Source organism: Lucilia cuprina, chromosome 4 (genome assembly GCF_022045245.1).
Source record: "Lucilia cuprina isolate Lc7/37 chromosome 4, ASM2204524v1, whole genome shotgun sequence".
NCBI classification, from domain to species: domain Eukaryota; kingdom Metazoa; phylum Arthropoda; class Insecta; order Diptera; family Calliphoridae; genus Lucilia; species Lucilia cuprina.
The window spans coordinates 27,819,265-27,839,264 of record NC_060952.1 but is presented as its reverse complement, the minus strand read 5'-3'; the positions used below and the strand labels follow the sequence as shown (position 1 = coordinate 27,839,264).

At 29.6% G+C, this 20,000-nt stretch overlaps 2 protein-coding genes across 2 annotated transcripts in view; both read right to left on the bottom strand.

Annotated features, from left to right (window-relative positions):
• Positions 1-6,077: 6,077 nt before the first annotated feature.
• LOC111689812 (homeobox protein MSX-2) lies at positions 6,078-7,128 on the bottom strand. The gene has a single exon (XM_046950462.1). It carries the CDS (start codon positions 6,660-6,662, stop codon positions 6,078-6,080), a length of 585 nt encoding a protein of 194 aa, XP_046806418.1. The 5' UTR covers positions 6,663-7,128.
• A 4,984-nt stretch (positions 7,129-12,112) lies between these two features.
• Positions 12,113-20,000, bottom strand: part of LOC111689875 — a 55,189-nt gene continuing 47,301 nt past the window's right edge. The window contains exons 2-3 of the mRNA XM_023452341.2: positions 16,679-16,982; positions 12,113-14,266 (exon numbers count right to left, since the gene is read on the bottom strand). Of these exons, the coding sequence (XP_023308109.2) occupies positions 13,022-14,266; positions 16,679-16,982 (1,549 nt within the window). The 3' untranslated portion in view covers positions 12,113-13,021. The remainder of the gene's footprint in view (positions 14,267-16,678; positions 16,983-20,000) is intronic.

Here is a 20,000-nt window from a genome sequence, read left to right as displayed (position 1 = left end):
CATAATATTGCCAGACGCCGTCACACGACCAAATTTTTTTGTTAAACCCACAACTAATATCCAGATTTCTTCTTGAAGTAAAATACACACACGCAGACTAACAAATAAAATTGTCCTTTTTTCTAATCTAAGACGATTATGTTTAATATGTTTAAGTTTGAGTCCTTAGAGCGGAGGCGCACGGCATTTGTGTGTTATTCTTCGCCATTAGATATAAATATTGTATCATTGTTTGTTAAACAGGACTAGATTTGTAACATAAACATTACTTCATTTATTGTTTAAATCATAAGCCGATTGAGCAAATTTACATGAATTATCTCGGTAATGAGGATGTAAGATGTTGGGATTAAATGACAAGATTATCCTATAACTATGAGATGTTGAAAATTAGAGTTTTAAGAGAACATTATCAATATTTAAGAGTGTTTATAATGAATGTTATTTCTCTTCATGATTGAAATATGAATTTCTGTCATACAAAAACAAATCAAATTGTTAATATATTTAAATTTTATAATTATACCCTACACCACTTTAGTGGGGAGGGTATATTGGATTTGTGCTGATGTATGTTAAAAGACAAATTATTGAAATTTTCTAATTTTATCTTTATAGATATTTCATAAAAAAAGAATTTTAGAAAAATTTCTTTAAATTACATAACAAACCTATTTCACGGTACCCAATTCTGTTACTACAGAGTTCTGGACAATTTCGTTTACCAGTATGGTTCTTTACCACTTCGTTGCAACCTTCCTTCTAGCATAGTTTAGTACTTAACACGATCTCCTAATCGCGTTCATATCTCCCTTTAAGGATGTCTTTCTGACTCTTCCTTCTTGCTCGTTTTTTCACAATCGGTCGCCAGACTTGGCTTTGTCGAGAGGTTTGAGGTTAGTATTTGACTTACTTGTCTCTTGGCTAAAGGCCAGAAGTTCACCTTCGGATGATGAATTTATAACATCCTTCTTAAGTTGCTATTAATCACCTTAACCTTAAAAGTGGGAGGAAAATAATGTATTAAAACACGGAATAGGGATGGAAAGGGGAACCTTTGGTCATGCAGGATTTTAAGTTCGCTGTCATGCGAGAAAACTATAAGTCAACGGAATTTAATAGCAAAACAGAGAACCACAGCCAGTAGTAACCCAGCAATTCGACGGAACAGTCCCGAACTGACCATTTAACCTACCACTTGTAGTGGGCCCTAGCCACCTGACAACACAGGTGACCAACCATTTTAATATGGGCTTGTCCTACGAGGATGTCAATCGTCACTCTACACCCTACAAAGAGACAGTAAAGAGACGATAGCTTCCGCTCTCGCTTACAAAGGGGACACTAAAGTGACGACTGTCTTCATTCTCGTTTACAAAGAGTTTATTTGTGACCAAAAACATACGAATTGGAGTCAGCCAGGTTGTAAGATGTTAATGGTACTAAAATTTTAAAATTTCATGTGTCTACTCTCTAGAATACTATGGGACAATAATGTGGCGATTGACCCGAAAGATATAAATTTGAGTCAACAAGATGGTGGTATATTAGTAGAAAGTTATTTCTCCAAAAGATGGGTAAAATTACTACTTTCGGAAGTACACCAAAAAAAACTTTTAAGAGTATAATCTCTATGTTACTTAAGGACAGTAAAGAGACTACTGTCTCCGCTTTTGCTTACAAAGAGAACACTAAAGTGACGACTGTCTTCATTCTCGATTACAAAGGGTACATTCGTGACGAATGACCCAAAACATACGGATTCGATCATCCAGGTGGTTAACTATTAGTGGAAATCTTTTCTTTTTCGTATGCATTGACTCTTTGTCGAACTGCTGGGAAGCCACCACATCGCGGCAAGATTGTTATCTACACATGTAAGACCCCTTAAATTTTGAATATACATATATATGTATATTCGTCTATTAACATATATGTAAATAAGATTGAAAACACACTTCATATTTATAAATCGATGCTCATTTAAGATAAGGAAGTACCTTTCTATATCTAGTTGCTTTTTTCCATAGATACTCTGCTCACATCATCACTCTCTTACATATTCTTACATGTAAAATGAAGGAAAACAAAATAAAAATTGCATATGTTTGGATTAGGATTTAAAATAGGATTTGGCTTAAATTTATTTAAAATAGATGTAAGATTTTGTGTAAGTAGATACAACATAAAAGAATAAACCACGTAATCTGTAGGCGCTCTATTTAAATAAATTACTCAATATATTAAAATAACATTGTTTTTAATAGGTTCAACAATGATCAATACAATGTACATTACTAAACTATATACACATGTATTGTTGTATACGAATGTGTGGATATGGGGAAATGTTCATTTTTCATTTAAGATACAACGGAAGTTGTTTTCATTTATTTGACGTTGTCTGTGTGTGTGTGTTTTTAACCAAAAATATGTGTGTAATTTGATAGTTTTTGTTTGGAAACAATTTGTGAAAATTTATGAAAACAAACATTCGAATGAACATACAGCTTCTTTCTTAATTTTGACCAAAAATAACAACAATTATAAATCCGCTTATACATGGTATACATATATTTGTTATTTATACTATGCGCCACTTCTTTTTGCCTTTTTTCCATATTACTTCCATAGATATGTAGGATATTTTTGTGGTTGTTCTTTTTTTTTAGGGTAATTTGATCATACATTCTATAATTGAAGCTCATGTGAGAAAAAGTGAATCTTTTGATCTGCAGCGAATAAGTAAATTTAATTATGTACTGCTATTAGAATACCGATTTTTAAATTACAACTTTCAACTTTTTCTTTTCAATTATTTTCTACAGTATGTATGATATCGAAAAATGTCCTTGAGTCAAGGATATCTAGAAAAATGTATATTTTATTTTTTTTTATTTCTTCCCAAAAAAAACCTTATAGTGCCTCAGATATATTTAAGGCATTTATTGTTGAATAAAACTGTGGATATTTTAGTCAAATTTTGAAGGGGACTTTTTTTAGGGGGCCCTATAATTATAGAGTTCATGATGGTCATCAATGCTAGTATATAACTTGGCTTTTTGTCGATATACGAGTTTATTAAACATACCCAGCAAAAATCGAACGAAGTACTTCCAAAAGAATAATATTTATCACCACTTCAAAAGTAGCACTAAGTGAATTTGTTTACCTTCTGTGGAAGTGGTGTTTATTGATTTTCAAAGATGCGAAAAGAATCCAATTTTAACACTAAAATTACTTTCTAAGAATGATTTCAAATGTAGTGAATTTGGAATCAGAAAAAAAAAGAACATCCCTCCTATGACAAACCTGTTTTAAATTCATCCCTTTTTCAGATCTTTTTCAGTCCTTCCATGGAGTAATTTCTACTTCTTTTTCGCTTCTTTAGAAGTTCCTTTATTGCTGGGTAATTATAAACTTAAAAGCCCTATTTGGCGGGTCCAGTTGTTGTATGGGGGCTAGGTGAAATAATGCACCGATGTTAACCATTTTCAATACTCTTCGTCTAAGATACCATATAAAATCATGTTCATTGAATTATAACCAAAATTGCAACCTGTAGTTTGTTTACAAGGTTTACAATCCCTATTCTGAAGTTCAGTTGTATAGGGGCTAAGTGAATAATGGCTAAATCGACTAAAGCAGAAAAGGTAAATTTTTTTGAGATATCCTTTACCCATGGACATTTTTTAATATAATTATTCCTGTATTAAATAATTATTATTTGAATAATTATATTAAACTACAGAATATAGGCGTTAGGAATTAAAACTATTAAAATCGGATAGAAAGTTTAAAAAATATTCGATCCAATTTAATGTTTGATAAAAAAGTCCTAAAAAATATGAACTTTGAACCTCAATAAAATCTAAACCGTTACGATTTATGAACTTTAAATTTCATATTTACACGAAGAATGTGTGTACCGAATTTAATTTCAAAGGTTCATGCTCAAAATTTTCATCTTTTGTTCGAAATTTTTTAAAAATTATCCGATATGTATAAAGTAAAGTTCTTTTGCGACTGCCAACAGGGTTTCAAAACTGGTAAAATAGGGCTTTATGCATTCATTTGCAAAGAAAAATATTTAATGACACAAAATTTTAAATATGAGCGAAAAATAATCAATTAAATATAAATCTTTAGAAAAATGTTATTTAAACCGGGAAAATATTTGTATTTTACGTATTTTTAGTACCTTTTGTGGGTGTTCCAATTACGCCGGAGCAATAGAAAGAAATAATGGCCTTTTTTCGTAACTTGGCTCAGAAAGGAATAAAACGGGTAATATTTTAGGAATAGTTAGTTAGTTAGGGAACATGCAGCAGATAAACCCTGATTTAAACTTTCTGTAATAAATACGACTTTCGGAGTTCCATTATTATTTTTTTTGGTTCACATTTGGACAAATTTTTCTTATACTATATTCAAACTAAGGCAAAAACATCTGTTTGAGTTAAGTCCCTCAAAATTTGCAAAATCGGACACTGTGCCTATGTTCAAAATACCGGATTTTTGCAGTAAGTAGGTTAATAGGAGGATGAGGAATCATAACTTATAGCACATCAAATCAGAAGAAATACCCTAGGCTACTGTCGGACCTGTTTCATAAAAAAATGTTCACTCAATATTTTTCAATGTTCAGAAACTCAGTTTCCTGGACGTAATTGCTAAGAATGTTATTTCCGGAATAACATCGATTCTTAGAAACTTAGATCTAACTTCTACGAAATCCTGACAGTGGCTTTTCATTTTGAGAAGATTTTGTTGTTTTGTTTTCTTCAGGGTCATCCCATAGAATCTTCGTGGTTCTACCCACTATTTCATAATTCAGCTTGTTGCGTCGAATGGTTTAGCATTTGTCAGGTTAACTATATCGAGCTCCCTACCAAATTTTAACCCTACCTTAGGGTTAAAATTTGGCAGTGAGATTGTGTCTTAGAAAAAACGTATTTCGTATTTCATCGCTATACTCGTTTTGGCTTGTAAGAAACTTATTTATGTCGAATTTATCACTATACTCGTATTTAAGTCATTTTATAATGGAGTTAAGATCAATTATGAACCGATCCTCTTAGAGAGAAATTTTGACATGTATTAAACATATTTATGTCAAGTGTCATCGTTGTACTCGTACTTTTAAGGCAGTACTGAGTGTTGAAGTCATTTTCTGAGGGGGTCCTTATATCGCGGGTAGGGTCATATATGGGTCGATCCTTATAAAATTTTACAAATTTAGGTTCTTATAAAACATGTGTATGCCGCTATAGATGCTTCTTTGAGATAGTTATGTGCGTTAAAGTCATTTTCTGAAGGGGTCCTTATATGGCGGATAAAGTCATTTATAGGACGATCCTTATAAAAATTTACAAAAAGATAAAAGTTCTTATAAAACATGGTTTTGCCTTATTTCACCGTAATATATGATTATTTTAACCTGTTATTAGCGTTAAAGTAATTTTTTAAGGGGGCCTTGAAGAGGGGTTAGGCGAAATCGTAGACCAATATTGCCCATTTTCAATATCAAACAACCTGCACTAAAAACTTCTGTGCAAAATTTCAGCATTCTAGCTGTTCTTGTTCGGACAAACAAAAAACAGACGAACGGATATGGCTAGACCGTCTTCGAATGTAACATGGACCCAGAATATACATACGTATATACTTTTATTAATCTTAGATATCGATGAATTACTAACGAAAAGTCATCTCTTTTTGATGATACAAATGGTTTACAGTAAATATTGTTAACATTTACTTAGGAAACTGTTTTTCATGGATAGAGCCGATTTGATATTTCAAAAAATTTTATATATTCGTTATTATTGTGTTGAACCTACGTTTATGGGTCTGGAGGTTGATCTGATCATCTAACTTTCAATAAATAACAATGTAATTTATGTATTAATTAAAAAATATCAGTTTTTAAACATACAAATATTATTTATTAAAATATTGTTTAAACTAAATATAATATTTAAATTTACTTCATCTTAAACATTAAAATTAATTTACAAAAAAATATATTTATATACAATATATACAATTAAAATAAAACCAAATTTAAAAAAAATCTATTCAATATCTATAACATCCTCCGGTTCAGGTGTTGAAGCATTAGACGATAGTGTGGAATCATAACTTTCTTCTTTTTCACGTTTTTCACGTCGTTCACGGGCACGACGATTCTGAAACCATATTTTTACACGAGTATTTGTTAAATCCAATGACTCTGCCAATTTATTGGCATCTTCAGCACTTAAATAGTTGGAATTTTTATAGGCATTCTCTAGGGTTTGTAACTGAGCGGGCGTAAAAGGTATGCGTGGCAGACGTCCAGGAGTACGTTTAGCCGGTCCTTGACGCAAAGATCTGGGTAACTTTGGTGGATGATAGCGAGAATATTGTAACCAATCCAATACAGGCATTTCATCCAAACATTGCTGTTGATGATGATCTTGTTGTTGCTGCTGCTGGTGGTGATGCTGTTGCAATTGTTTTAAAAATTCCAATTTATTTTCATGATCATTTATGACCATCATAAATGGATGAAATTGTGGAATTTTATTATTACGTTTAATAATGCCGAGTGAACGATTAGTTCCTTCATACTTTTCACCGGCTCTATTTAATATATAATCAATACTAAAATCACTCATATTGGAAATAAACAGGAAAAAAAAAATAAAATAATAATTTAAGGCAGTCAAGAGTAGATCCTTTTCAATTGCTAGTAAATGTTGTACTGTGCTAATATTCAAAAACGTTGCTGATTTTAAAGGATCTGTGGCAAAAGGCTCATGTCAAAACTCCATTTTTAATTTATTTCAATTTCAACATTTGCCATTTCATTTCATATTGCTGTCTCCTTTTAAATGCAAAATAAAATCCTAAATTCATTGAGATATTTGCGGTTTGTAGCTCTATTTGCACGCACACACACAAAACGAAAAGGGGCGTAACCCATGCCACACTACTGAAGTCTGAAGTCTAAATACATTATTCGCCGCACTTGAAATATATTACAAAAACAAATGGTTTATCAGGTAGTAAATGAATCTGTTATCATCTTATCGCCATTCATACGAACAAACAAGAAACCCTCATCAAAATGTAACGCGCCCATTTAAAAAATATTGCTAATATTGTATGGGCTTTTAAGGCACATCTTATGCAAAATTTGTTTTGGATTTTTTTGTTAAATCTCATGTATGGTTGATTTTCTTTACTGATTAAGGCGAAGCAGTATATTACATTTGTATTAGATGGGAAAATAAGTTGAAAAGCATATTTTGATAGGTTTTGATTGGAAAATAATTATAAACATGATATAGTCATGTAAACATAACAAAAATAATATCAATTTACTTACTTAATCCTTTCAATATAATTTTTGTTTTTTAACAAAAAATTACTTAAACTATTACACGGTATAACAAATTTCTAAATGTAAATAAATATACTAACCACGTGTCCCATTGTAGTTTGTAGATCGTGTAGAGTAGCTCATTATACCACTATTATAATTTTAAAAAGGCCTAAAGTAAATATCTGAAGATGGCCCTATATATGGACTTTGATCATTACATTAGTGATTTTAGGAATTGGGTCTTGAATGAAGTATTGGATTAGTTAACACAAAATTACTTAAACTATTACATGGTATAACAAATTTCTAAATGTAAATAAATATACCCTCCACATGACCCATTGTAGTTTGTAGATCGTGTAGATTAGTTCATTACACCATAATTAACACCATAATTATAAAAGGTCGAATGATGGTCCTATATATTAACATTGATCATTATATTTTTATCAAATTCGACCATAATCTTACCTACTAAAGAATTGCTTTTTCTATAATCTGATTTTCTGACAGATATTTTATATAGGGGGTGTTTGTACAAATGTTCATAAAATAAATTTTCATAAATACATATGTTTTGATTCCTAAACAAGTGTTTTCTTTTTTGGAAAATTTCAAATCGGCCCTACCCTTTCTTTATAAAGTACTAGCTATACCCAGTGTGCTTTGTTCCACTAAAAGCAATGTAAATAAAAAACTATTTACGATTTTGAAGATTCTAACAATAATAGTTTTCCAGACATACATTTTTTACATATTGGGGATGCAAGGCAAATTATTACAAGTTCGCCAATTTTTCCAAGCGTTAATCTTGATTTGAATATAAACTATTATAAATTTGAATAATATTTCCAAGATATTCGAAATTTTGTTCTTAATTTATGTGGGAGTATTTTTGCTCTAATATTTTCCCAGGCATTTATTCCTATTTAATTCATATGAGAAGTTCCAACCTCCCTAATAAAAGTCCGCTTATTTTCCTCAAAATGTTCAAATAAATGTTGAATTTGTTCGTGTAAAATTTGAAGAAATTAGGTCTATTAGTTTCCAAACGACAACGCCAAATTTTTACTCAAATGTTCACATGCATGTCAAAGTTGTTCTTGCAAAATTTAATCTATTTAATACATAAGGGAGGTTCTAAGCTCCTCTTATAAAAGTCCGCCCTTTTTCCCCAAAATATTCATATGAATATTAAAGTTCATTGTGCAAAATTTTAAGAAGTTAGCTCTATTAGTTTTCCAATTAAAGGATTTTTTGTATATTTTATTCATATGGGAAGAGCAATATCCTCCATTATTTATCCAAAAGGTTTACATGGATGTTAAAGTTCTTCATGCAAAATTTGAAGATTCTAACTCTAATAGTTTCCCAGTTAAGCGATTTTTTGTATTAAATTCATATGGGAGGTGCCACGCCCTCTAATGCTAGTCTGCCTTCTTTTTCCTTAAATAATATTGATACTATAGTTGTTCCGACAAAATTTGACAACTCTATCTGTTATATAGGCCTATAGGCCTTCCGCCAATTTTTTTGAAAAATATTCTTATGGATGTCAAAATTGCCCATACAAAATTTGAGGTCTCCAACTCTTTTAGTTTCTGAGATATGCGACTTCTAATACTAATTTTTAATGTGGGCGGTGCACGTGCGCCTATTGCTAGTCCTCAAAATTTTCTACCAAATTATCATATGGAGGGCAAAATTGTCCATAAAAAATTTAGGGACCCTAGTTGTATCATGTTCCAATATTTTCGACTTTTGAAGAAGTGTGCGTGGCACACCTCCCACTTGTAATTTCAAAATAAAAAGTAGCCTATAGTTTTTTCCAGATATTGGAAAACATACACTGAAAATTTCAAGAAGATCGATTCAGTGGTTTAGGCTCCTAATATTAAAGTTTTTAATATTTACTGTAACAGAATTTGTAAATATTCCCTTTTTCCCGTGGATCTGCTCCTGAACGATTGTCATTGTTTATGCAAAAATTGTTTATGTCGAATTTCATCACCGTACTCATATTTTAGTAATGAGCGGTAAAGTCATTTTCTAAAAGGGAGTTTATACGGGGGTAGGGCCAAATATAGACTGGTCCTGAAAAAAGTTGGTGGCAATATTTTGTCTCCAAAATTTAATAGATTTCAGTTTAATCTAGACCTCTATGGTGAGTACAACAGCGTTTTCGCTTAATAAATATTTCCTATCCTATCAGGATCATAGAGAGGCAATATGATATATCCAAAACCGACTTTGCTTAGTTAAGATTTCCTCGATAGCCGGCGTAAAACCGTCCGTTCTTAATACATAATTTATTCTTAGCTCAGCCGGTGTCCAATATACCACCGATGAAATAACCCTTAGTTAAATATTTTTTTTATGGTGGGTTTTAGAAATATGCGCTAAACGAGTAAAACATGCTTTAATAACTCAAATATATGCCTTAAATATGCTATTAAACTTAATATTATGCAAAAATATGAGCATAATTTTAAGTCCATACGACGGACCATCAAAACATACATTTTCATATTTTGCTTTCATTTATCAAATAATATCTATAAAAAGAAAACTTTCCCGATATTTTCTTAAAATAAATCCTAGAAAAAGAAACTTCAAGAAAAGTTTTGTATAAAATTTCCTATATAAAAAAGTTTTTTTCTTATTGAAGAGTTTCTAGAAAATTTTGTATATTTCCCATATTTATCTGTGGGGCTATTAAAAAATTTCAAAAATATTTTAATTTGAGTTCTTAAGTGTAGTTAACAGTATACCTCACATACTTTCTTATAAACACTGTATTGATAAGATTTGATTTAATCATTTCATTATTTTATATCTATTAAATTATAGAAATTATTGCGTTCAAAAAAAAACTTTTAAATATAATTTTCCTTGAACTCATAAAAATATATTACTTAAAAATAAAAATTATGAATCATTTTACAAGGTTTATTTATTTGGCGTATATATATTACTAACTAAGTCTTAATATTAAATAATTTACAATTATTAAGTAGATTTGCTAATACATATTTACAATAATTATCTTTAAATGCAGGCTAGAGAACCAAAATTTTTTATTTATATTTATTTTAAAAGAATATGTCGAGGGACTATATTCAATAGTCTCTATCTAAAATAATACAAGTTTTCAGGAGAGCAAAACAACTTTGTTTATATCGCAAGTTAAAAAGAATTTAAAATTTTGCATTATTTGCAAAATTATTCTTAAATTTATATCAGATAACGCTTTTTTCCACGAAAATTGTTTTACAAGAGTTTTTCATAGAATAGAAATATAATTCTTTTATTTGATTTAATATCAATAAATATTATATTTTGTGCAATTTAATGAAATAATAGAAACCAAATTTATTAAAAAAGCAACATAAGTATTATAAGGTTTAGGTATTTTTATCATAATGAGCAATATCTTGAAAACTATTAGACTAATTTTTAATATTTTGGCGGATTTGTATTCAACATTTCCAAATTAGTAAAAACACTAGTGTTGCAATAGAAAATTATCTAAAATAATAGAGTTTGATGCAATTTTTTTTGATTAAGATACAGATACATTGCATTTAGAATTTTTCTTTTTTTAGATAGAGAAATTTAAAAATTGCCAAAAAATATTTTCTTTCTTTGTAATTTATATCACTGATGCGGAAAAGTTTGACAGATATTTTGCCATGAAAATCTTATTTTCATGAAATCGCCAGATATAGAGTATAGAATATAGTTCCTCGATATATACATACATCATAGACAAGGATGGCATATAATATACATGTTTTTTTTTAATTTGACACTTTATAAATATCACATAAAAATTAATTTGGAATAAGTAGAATGTGTGATCAATATCGTTATTTCAAATAGAATAGATAATAGAGAAAAAATATTACAAATGACCATGTCGCATAGCTTTCTTCACTTTTTTGAAATGATTCAAAAAACAAGCATTAGATCAGCTGAAACAGCTGTTTCCATTTTGCTTTGTTATTGTTTTATACCAATCGTGTAAACAGAAAAAATATAAATCATACTACTTTTATTCTCTTTTTATATCCTTCACCTTCGTGAGAAGGGTATATACATATAAGTTTATCATTCCGTTTGTAATTTCTATAATATAATTTTCCGACCCTATAAAGTATATATTCTGGATCCTTATAGATAGCGCAGTCGATTAAGCCATGTCCGTCTGTCTGTCTGTTGAAATCAGTTTTTAGGGGTCCCCAGATATCGGCGAGATCAGAATCTTCAATAATTCAGTTAAACATGCTTTCGAGAAGATCGCTATTTAAAATCAGCAAAATCGGTCTATAAGTAACGGAGATATGAGCAAAAATCCGAGACAACCTCTGAAAATTTCATAAAAAAGCCACATTTTTTTAAGCTTTGTTAAAAAAACAGCAAAAACACTGTGAACTGGATAAAGATGTACATGTGCGTGTGTAGATGTATTTGGTTTTATTCAGCTGTGCATTTTTTTGTATGTTTGGATGCTGTTGGCGTCATTGAGTTGTGTATTTTGTTTTTGTGAATTCTGTTGGTTTTATTACGTTGTTTATTTTGTTTTTCTGTGTTTTTCGTTATGTATGTTTAGATGTCTGTTAGTTTAGATGCCTTGTGTATTTTGTTTTTTATTTCGTTTAGCGTTGTTGTTGTTCATTTTGTTTTGCTTTTGGTGTAATATTAATGTAGTCGGGAAAAAATTTATAAAACTAATGTGTTTAAAATATACTATGGTGAAGGGTATATAAGATTCGGCACAGCCGAATATAGCACTCTTACTTGTTTTGTTATACGGATGGATTTTAATTTTATTTTTTCATTAGACTTTACGTATGTAAAGTGTGAACGTGTAAAGTGTCCTTAATTTAGCAGTTATTAGATTTTAGTCAGAAATAGCCAGAATAAACTATTAATGCAACAAAACAATTCTAAATTTCGATTAAATAAATGAATAATATATTAATTTACTTTTTAAAATTTAAATAATTAGAATTTAATGAACAATACAATTACAGTAAATTGTACAAAAAGAAATGAAAAAGAAATGTTATAGCAATAAAATAATTGTAACAAAATCATAATAGAAATTTCCATCCCTTTTTTTAAACACCGAAAAGAGAAGAGAATATAAATACAAGAATCATTAAAATCTGTATGGATCAGTCAATGTTAAAAATGAAAAACTTCAAAACATGTATTCATACCATTATATACATGTATAAATATAGTAAAACACAATTAGGTTCGTGATGGTTTGAGTAGTAAGTAGTGTTTTTTTTTGTGAAAAATAATAGTTTTGGTACGAGCAATTTATAATTTGTTAAGGTTTTGTTTACAATAACATTGTTAACAGATCGTCAATTTTGATAAGACACTTGATACTTGACGATACAAACGGTACCGGTTATCTCTTTCAGTTGAGATTCAATAACAATAGGAAAACTGCCGTAACGTTTAACTCGATGGGAAGGAAGTAGTAGTTAAATGTAACAAACAGTACATAGAAGATCGATGTGGCAAAGATATCGACCACACTAATGATTATTATTTATAATTTGTCCATCCCCTTTTCTTTTTCATATTGTATTCTTTTGTACTTTGTTTGATTTCCTTAATTGTTTTAGTTAATTATTTTGGCAATTTTAAAGAGTCTTTGCAGATGCAATATTTTTTAGCCTGCTTATCATCTATACATTTGGCGGTTTTTTCATAAAGACTTTGTCTACTAATGTCATCAACATTTAGTACAATACTTTTGTTTTGTCTATTATAATCTACGGTGGTACTAAATAGTGTTTTTGGTTCGGTTTTAGGATCCGTTGAAAAATCAATTACATAAGTTATTATATGTTGCGAAGATGTCATCAATTCATCTGTATCACTTATTTTGGCATTTGTTATTTCCTTTAATTGCAATGGACTGCATAAAGATGTTATATTTTTAAGTTTATAATAACGATTAATTTCCTCTACGATTAGTTTCGCCACCGTCTTAACCTCTTCACTTTGGGTTGATTCTGTTCTAAAAGGTTTGCAAGTACACCATGTTTTTGGTATGCTGGCATCTTCACAAGTACGATTTTCTGGTATCTCCTCAAATATACTTTGACATTTAGGACAATCATAAGTTTGCTGCATTTCATAAGTGGGTTCTCCCAATTTCAGCAAATGCTGCAGTGTCATATTTATATCAAATGGATTAACTAAACGCTTTTGATTGATTTCTAAATTTCTCACAAGTTCCGGATATTCTTGTCGAAACCATTTTGGCAAAGATATGAAAAACATTGGTAAACGTTCCTCCAGAAAACTTTGCGATAATTTTAATAATGGACCCCATCTAACGCCATGATCGCTAAAAAACATTACCACTGAATTATCAAATATTTCCTGCTTTTCCCATTCTTTAAAATAGTTGACCATAGTGTTATCCATAGTGGCTGAGACATCATAAGAATTATGACTAAATGAGTTAGTCCAGAAAAATCCAAAGCTCGTAAGATTCTTATAACGTTTCACAAATTCTGTGCCATAATCATAGACATACTCTCCATACTGTCGACGTCCAACGCAATAATTTAATCCAGCCTTGGTCTTTTTCTTCATCGATTTTTCAATGGCCAGCGCTATGGGTCGAAAGTAATAGTCGGTTGGTGGATTTTTAAAACCTTTCAGTTTGTAATTAAATGTTGTAATAGTAGTGGCATCTTCGGCGTATCCCGTATGATAACCATGTTTTTTAAACGTGGTCCATATGAAATTGCAGTTATCAAAACCACCCACCTTAAATCTGGGATTACATTTATCGTTGACAGTGTTTCTAGTATAACCAGCTAACAGTGGCATTAGATTAGGTAATGTATTGTCGCCAACCTTTAATATAATAAAAAAATAGATAATTATAGTTAAAATTAATTATAATTTTTAAATTACAAATTAATTTTAAACTAAAAGTGAGAAACTATTATATAATTAAAAAACTTTAAGTATTTTAATTGGCAAATTAAAATAAAATAACAATCACATCATTTAAAGAGCATTATAAAAAATGTAAAAACAAATAGGAAAGTATAATCGGGCCGACCATATAATACCCTACACCATGAGTATATTTTTAAAAATTTTATTTTTCATAAAGAAACTTTTATGTTAAATTTTATCTTAATTCCAAAGTATTTAAGCAATTTATTAATAAAAATACAAAATTTTCTAATTTATGTTTTATATACTTCAAATATGGGCCGATCCTCGGTAAATTTGGGAAAAGAATATATTTTTAAATAACAGTAAGTTTTGTTGAGTTTTATTACGATTCAAATGGTTACAAGTCAATTTTAGACGTTTAAGACATTTTTTGAAAGGGGTTTGTATAGGGGCTAGGATCAAATAAGAACCGATCAGTACGAAAACCTGCAGTGACATTTATACTTATATAAAACTTATATATGCCAATTTTTAGAGAGATAATAGAATATTATGGCATAAAAAATCCAAATCGGGAGTTACGGTTATATGGGGGCTAGGTAAATAAAGGGGCGATTTCAACCATTTTGTGCCAAAAAACATGCTTGTACCTTGCGCACAAGGTTTACATGGACAGCCAGCCAGCTGGACGGACAGACATGTCTTAATCTGATCTGAATCGATCGGTATACTTTAAGTTGGGTATTGAACCAATATTTTTGTGTGTTAAAAACATCAGCACAAACGTATAATACCCTCCCCACTATAGTGTTGTAGGGTATAATGTTTATGCGTTGCTAAACATATTAAATCCTTTGCAAATTATCACTATTTTCCATAACAAAACATTCATGAAGAATTTAGAGGCTTTATATGTGGGCTGGGGGAACATATAAACTGATCCTGATAAAATATTTATTTGTCATTGAGATATAAGTGTTTATAAATTAATTGTGGACAAGGGGGTTAATTATATATATAATTCTATCTATCTATCTATCTATCTATCTATCTATCTATCTATCTATCTATCTATCTATCTATCTATCTATCTATCTATCTATCTATCTATCTATCTATCTATCTATCTATCTACATGTCTCTTAATCAAATATCATTTTGACATAAAGATTAACTTCTTTCAATTCGAGTAACAATTGTATCAATATTACCTACATAAATATTAGTGTGTTTTTTAAGTTTAGTGGCAACTACATAAATACCCAGCAAAAACTCGGTAATGGGTAGTACTTCCCTAACCACTTACTTTTCAATGACTACTACCTCCCGTCAGCATTACTTAGAAGTACTCTAGTAATGACTTTCTTCTAATCTGATATAGAAGTACTTTATTTTCGGCTTTGTAATTTTGTTGGCACATTTTATTCAATTGCGTGTTAGAAATTGTGTTTCACAAAATAGAAAACAAAATTAGTTTTGTATGTGAAAACCATTATTTGACGCGCAATAAAATAGCTAAGCATTGGTGCAGTGAGTAGAACATTTGACTGACAAACCGAAGTCCCTGGTTCGTATTCTAGCTGGCTCTTTTTATTATTAAAAATAAAACAACTTACTCAACAACTGTTTTGTAAGACAAATTGCAAGTACTTCTTTAACTCCCTATTTGTAAGCGAGCGTAGAAGTTAATATATTAACTAAACATAAAGACACATTTATTATTTGATTTATTTTAACAATTGTATCAATATTATCTATTAAATAATATTTTTTTTGGCAAATGCTAATATGTTTGTATTTGTTTTAGGCAAAATAACTTATGTTATTTTTTCTTCTACTTTAACTGATGTTAAGAAAAAATATTGATAAGAATAACAAAATTATATCTATGTACATTAGACAGACTCACTCTATATGATAAGCAAAAACGCAAAATCGATAAATTTTTGAAAATGGTCCAGCTCACTTTACTGGATGAACTACCCAAACCTTAAAAAAAATTGTTTAACATAATTGTTCAGTTCACAATCGATATTGTACAGTTGTATCGTAGTATGTCGTATTTTTTTTATTGATTTGCTTTTGTATCAAAAAATTTTCTTTGAAAAAATTTTATGACATACAACGATACGACATCGATTGCGAATTGAACAAATATGACATCACAACGAATATCTTTTATCTTTTTTAAATACGAGTAAAATCTTTTAAATTCTATATTTTTGAAAATTTATGGAACACATAGTTCTAAAAAGGCTATTCCTCGGGATACTCAAATGTACATACATAAATTTTAATTATTACACTTTTTTTTAATTTTAAATAATTGAAAAAAAAAATAAATTTTGTATATTTAATTACCTTATTATAACCCAACAGTTCATACCAATTATTTTTAACAAGATACTTTAACATTTCCGGCATATTTCGTCGAAAATTCATCCGCGATAAAGTATCTATACCGATCATTAATATACTTGGCTTTCGACGTTGAACTGTAACATTTTGAGATTCCTGTTGGATTATGGTTTTATTCATTTGTATAAAGGAAAATGCATCTTCCTGTAAAGTTGTATTTTTAGATTTTGATTTACAATTAACAATTATACCGTGTATATGCAATGGAACCACAAAGTCTTGATGGAAATTTGTACATGGCAGTAATCTGGAAATAAAAAACAATTTATTAAAAATTAAAATATGCGAGTAATAAAGCGATTTTATTAGGTTATGAGTTGAAATACAAATTAAATTAATATGATGATTGGGGCCAGGGATGGTAAAATTGGAACGATGGTACTTTTTTTGATACTATTTGATGTGCAAAAGTACCTTGATACTCCCGAGTTTTATTTGATACTTTCAATATCTCAATATCCGAATAATAGTTCGAATATTACTTCATATTTTCTCCATCACATCTGGAATCTGAGATACTATGTCCTAAGTTTTGAGAAAACGCAATTTTTGTCCCTTTTCGAGACTTTATACAGCGCAATAAGTACTTTAAATATAACATTTTACAAAGTACAATTTCGTGGTAATATTTGTATCGTAGCTATGATATACCATGCATTTCCTGGGCAAGAAATTGTGTAGCAAACTTCATCAAATTATATCAAAGATGTTAATATTGAGGGACTAACACCATATCAACATATAACGCCCATTTTAATTTAAAAATGTATAAATAAATTTAAAAAATTACAAACTTTTAGCAAAAAAAATATTTTAGTACTTTGAATTGTAAGAAAGCTTTAACTGAATACTCTATCAGAGGTAAGGTTCACATCATATGGGTGCCAGCCCACTCGGGAGTTGTCGAGAACGAAAGAGCGAATGTAATAGCTTTAAATGGAATTGAGCTCGTAGCAGTTAACCTGACAAACGCAAAACCATTTAACGCAACAAAAGCTGAACTAAAAATATGGGTGAGAGAATCCCATAAGACCTCTTGGATAAATGAAACAGTGGGTAGAACAACGAAAATTCTATGAGGTGATCCTGATGAGAGCAAGACGAAAAATCTCCTAAAAATGAGCAAGTCTGAAGTTAGTATGATAGTACGTATTTTGAGTGGACACACATGATTACGAGCACATTTGTGCAAAATTGGACGGATTCTGACGTATGTAGAGCATGTGGAAAGGATAGTGAAACTCTTTAGCACTTTCTTTGCCACTGCCAGGCATTCGACGAAGTTAGATCCAAGTATCTTGGAAGTAATGTTATTCCGGAAATAACATTCCTGACTAACACTGATTGGAAGATTCTTAGGAATTACGTCGAGCACCAGAGGCTCGATTGTGGCCTAATTGTATTTCTTCAGATTTGATGTAGTACACATCCTAATAACCTAACCTAAGTACTTTGAGATTGAAAAAAGTACTCCCTGAAATATTTTTTGATACTAAAACAAAATCAATTTTTCCATCCCTGATTGGGGCATTTAGAATAGATCAACACTGAAATAAGCGTTTTAAAATGATTTAAAGATAATATTTATACTAATTTTCATTATACATATTAATGTATATTTGATTATTTTTTGGTTATTTTTGATTATTTTCGTGGCAGTAACGAAAAAATAATAATAAGTAAAACATTATTAATTTATCAATGTTGTATTAATAATTTTTTTGTTAGAATTAGTAATTATGTATTCTATTTAGAATAATATTGATAAATTTCTGATTTGAAAAAGGAAAGCATATGGAATTACATATATCTAGTTTAGTTTTTTATCAAAACATATTTTTTTTATCTACAAAAATATATAATGTGGCTATAATGGAATACATAGAGCGGAAATTCTGCTGTTAACTATGTATGTATGTTTATTAAGGGTACTTCACACGATCACACTTTACGTACATACGTAAAGTCTACTGAAAAAGTGAAATGAAATTCCAAAAATGAGAATAAAAGTTGTATAATTTATATTTTATTGTGTTTACACGATTGTTATAAAACAATAACAAAGTAAAATGAAACAGCTGTTTCAAAAATACATCCCTGATCTAATGCGACTTGCAGAAAATTTCAGATTTATCCTTAATGTTTAATGCCGTCGGTGCATAATTAAAACTGTTTTATCTATCTTAAATTGGCTTTAGCAAAAGTCTTACAACAAATCAGATTTTTATCTCCAACCCTTAAATTAAAAAAAAAAAACAATTTAGTTTTTTAAAAATAAAAATATAAAAATTATCAAAACTATTCTATCCATCTTAATTTAAAATTAACAAATATATTTTCTACTTTCTATCGTTTCAAAAAACACGGTTGTCAGATAAATGCCAGAACAGAGCTGTAAATGAATCATTAATTTTTAATTAATTCGTGAATTAATCATAAAAAAATTAATTCAATGAATTTTTGTAAAAATGAATTCCAATTCCAATGAATTTGTAAAATAGATTGCAATTCTTTTTAAATTCAAATGAATTTTTCAAAATAAATTTTTTAAATGATATGCAGACTCACTCTATATGATAAGCAAAAACGCAAAATCGATAAATTTTTGAAAATGGTCCAGCTCACTTTACTGGATGAACTACCCAAGCCTTAAAAAAAAATTGTTTAACATAATTGTTCAATTCACAATCGATGTTGTACGGTTGTATCGTAGTATGTCGTATTTTTTTTTTATTATTGATTTGCTTTTGTATCAAAAAATTTTCTTTGAAAAATTTTTATGACATACAACGATACGACATCGATTGCGAATTGAACAGATATGACATATCGTTTCAAAAAACACGATTGTCAGATAAATGCCAGAACAGAGCTGTAAATGAATCATTAATTTTTAACTAATTCGTGAATTAATCATAAAAAAATAATTTGAATATAATTTAATGATAGGCGCCTTATAGATAAAGCTAAATCGATTTATCTAAATCCATCCGTATTGATGCTCGTTAATTCATGTTATCTCGGTCAAAAAATCCCGATTTAGAGAGGGTCAAACCCTGTATGTCCAGGGTTTTATCAAATGAATGTTTGGTCGTAGCAAAAATTGTTCAAATGAGTTCAATAGCTATTTCTTTATTGTTTGCATATTTTAAATTTATATCCAATAGTAGTAACCCTGGTATATATTGCATCCAAACCGAAAAAATATCGATTTTAAAAGTTTGGTTACCTGATATTATATAATTTAAATATTGTTAATTTGTGT

What these genes read in the sequence shown, in the direction of transcription:
- LOC111689812 (XM_046950462.1), bottom strand. Translation starts at nt 6,662, where the DNA reads ATGAGTGATTTTAGTATTGATTATATATTAAATAGAGCCGGTGAAAAG.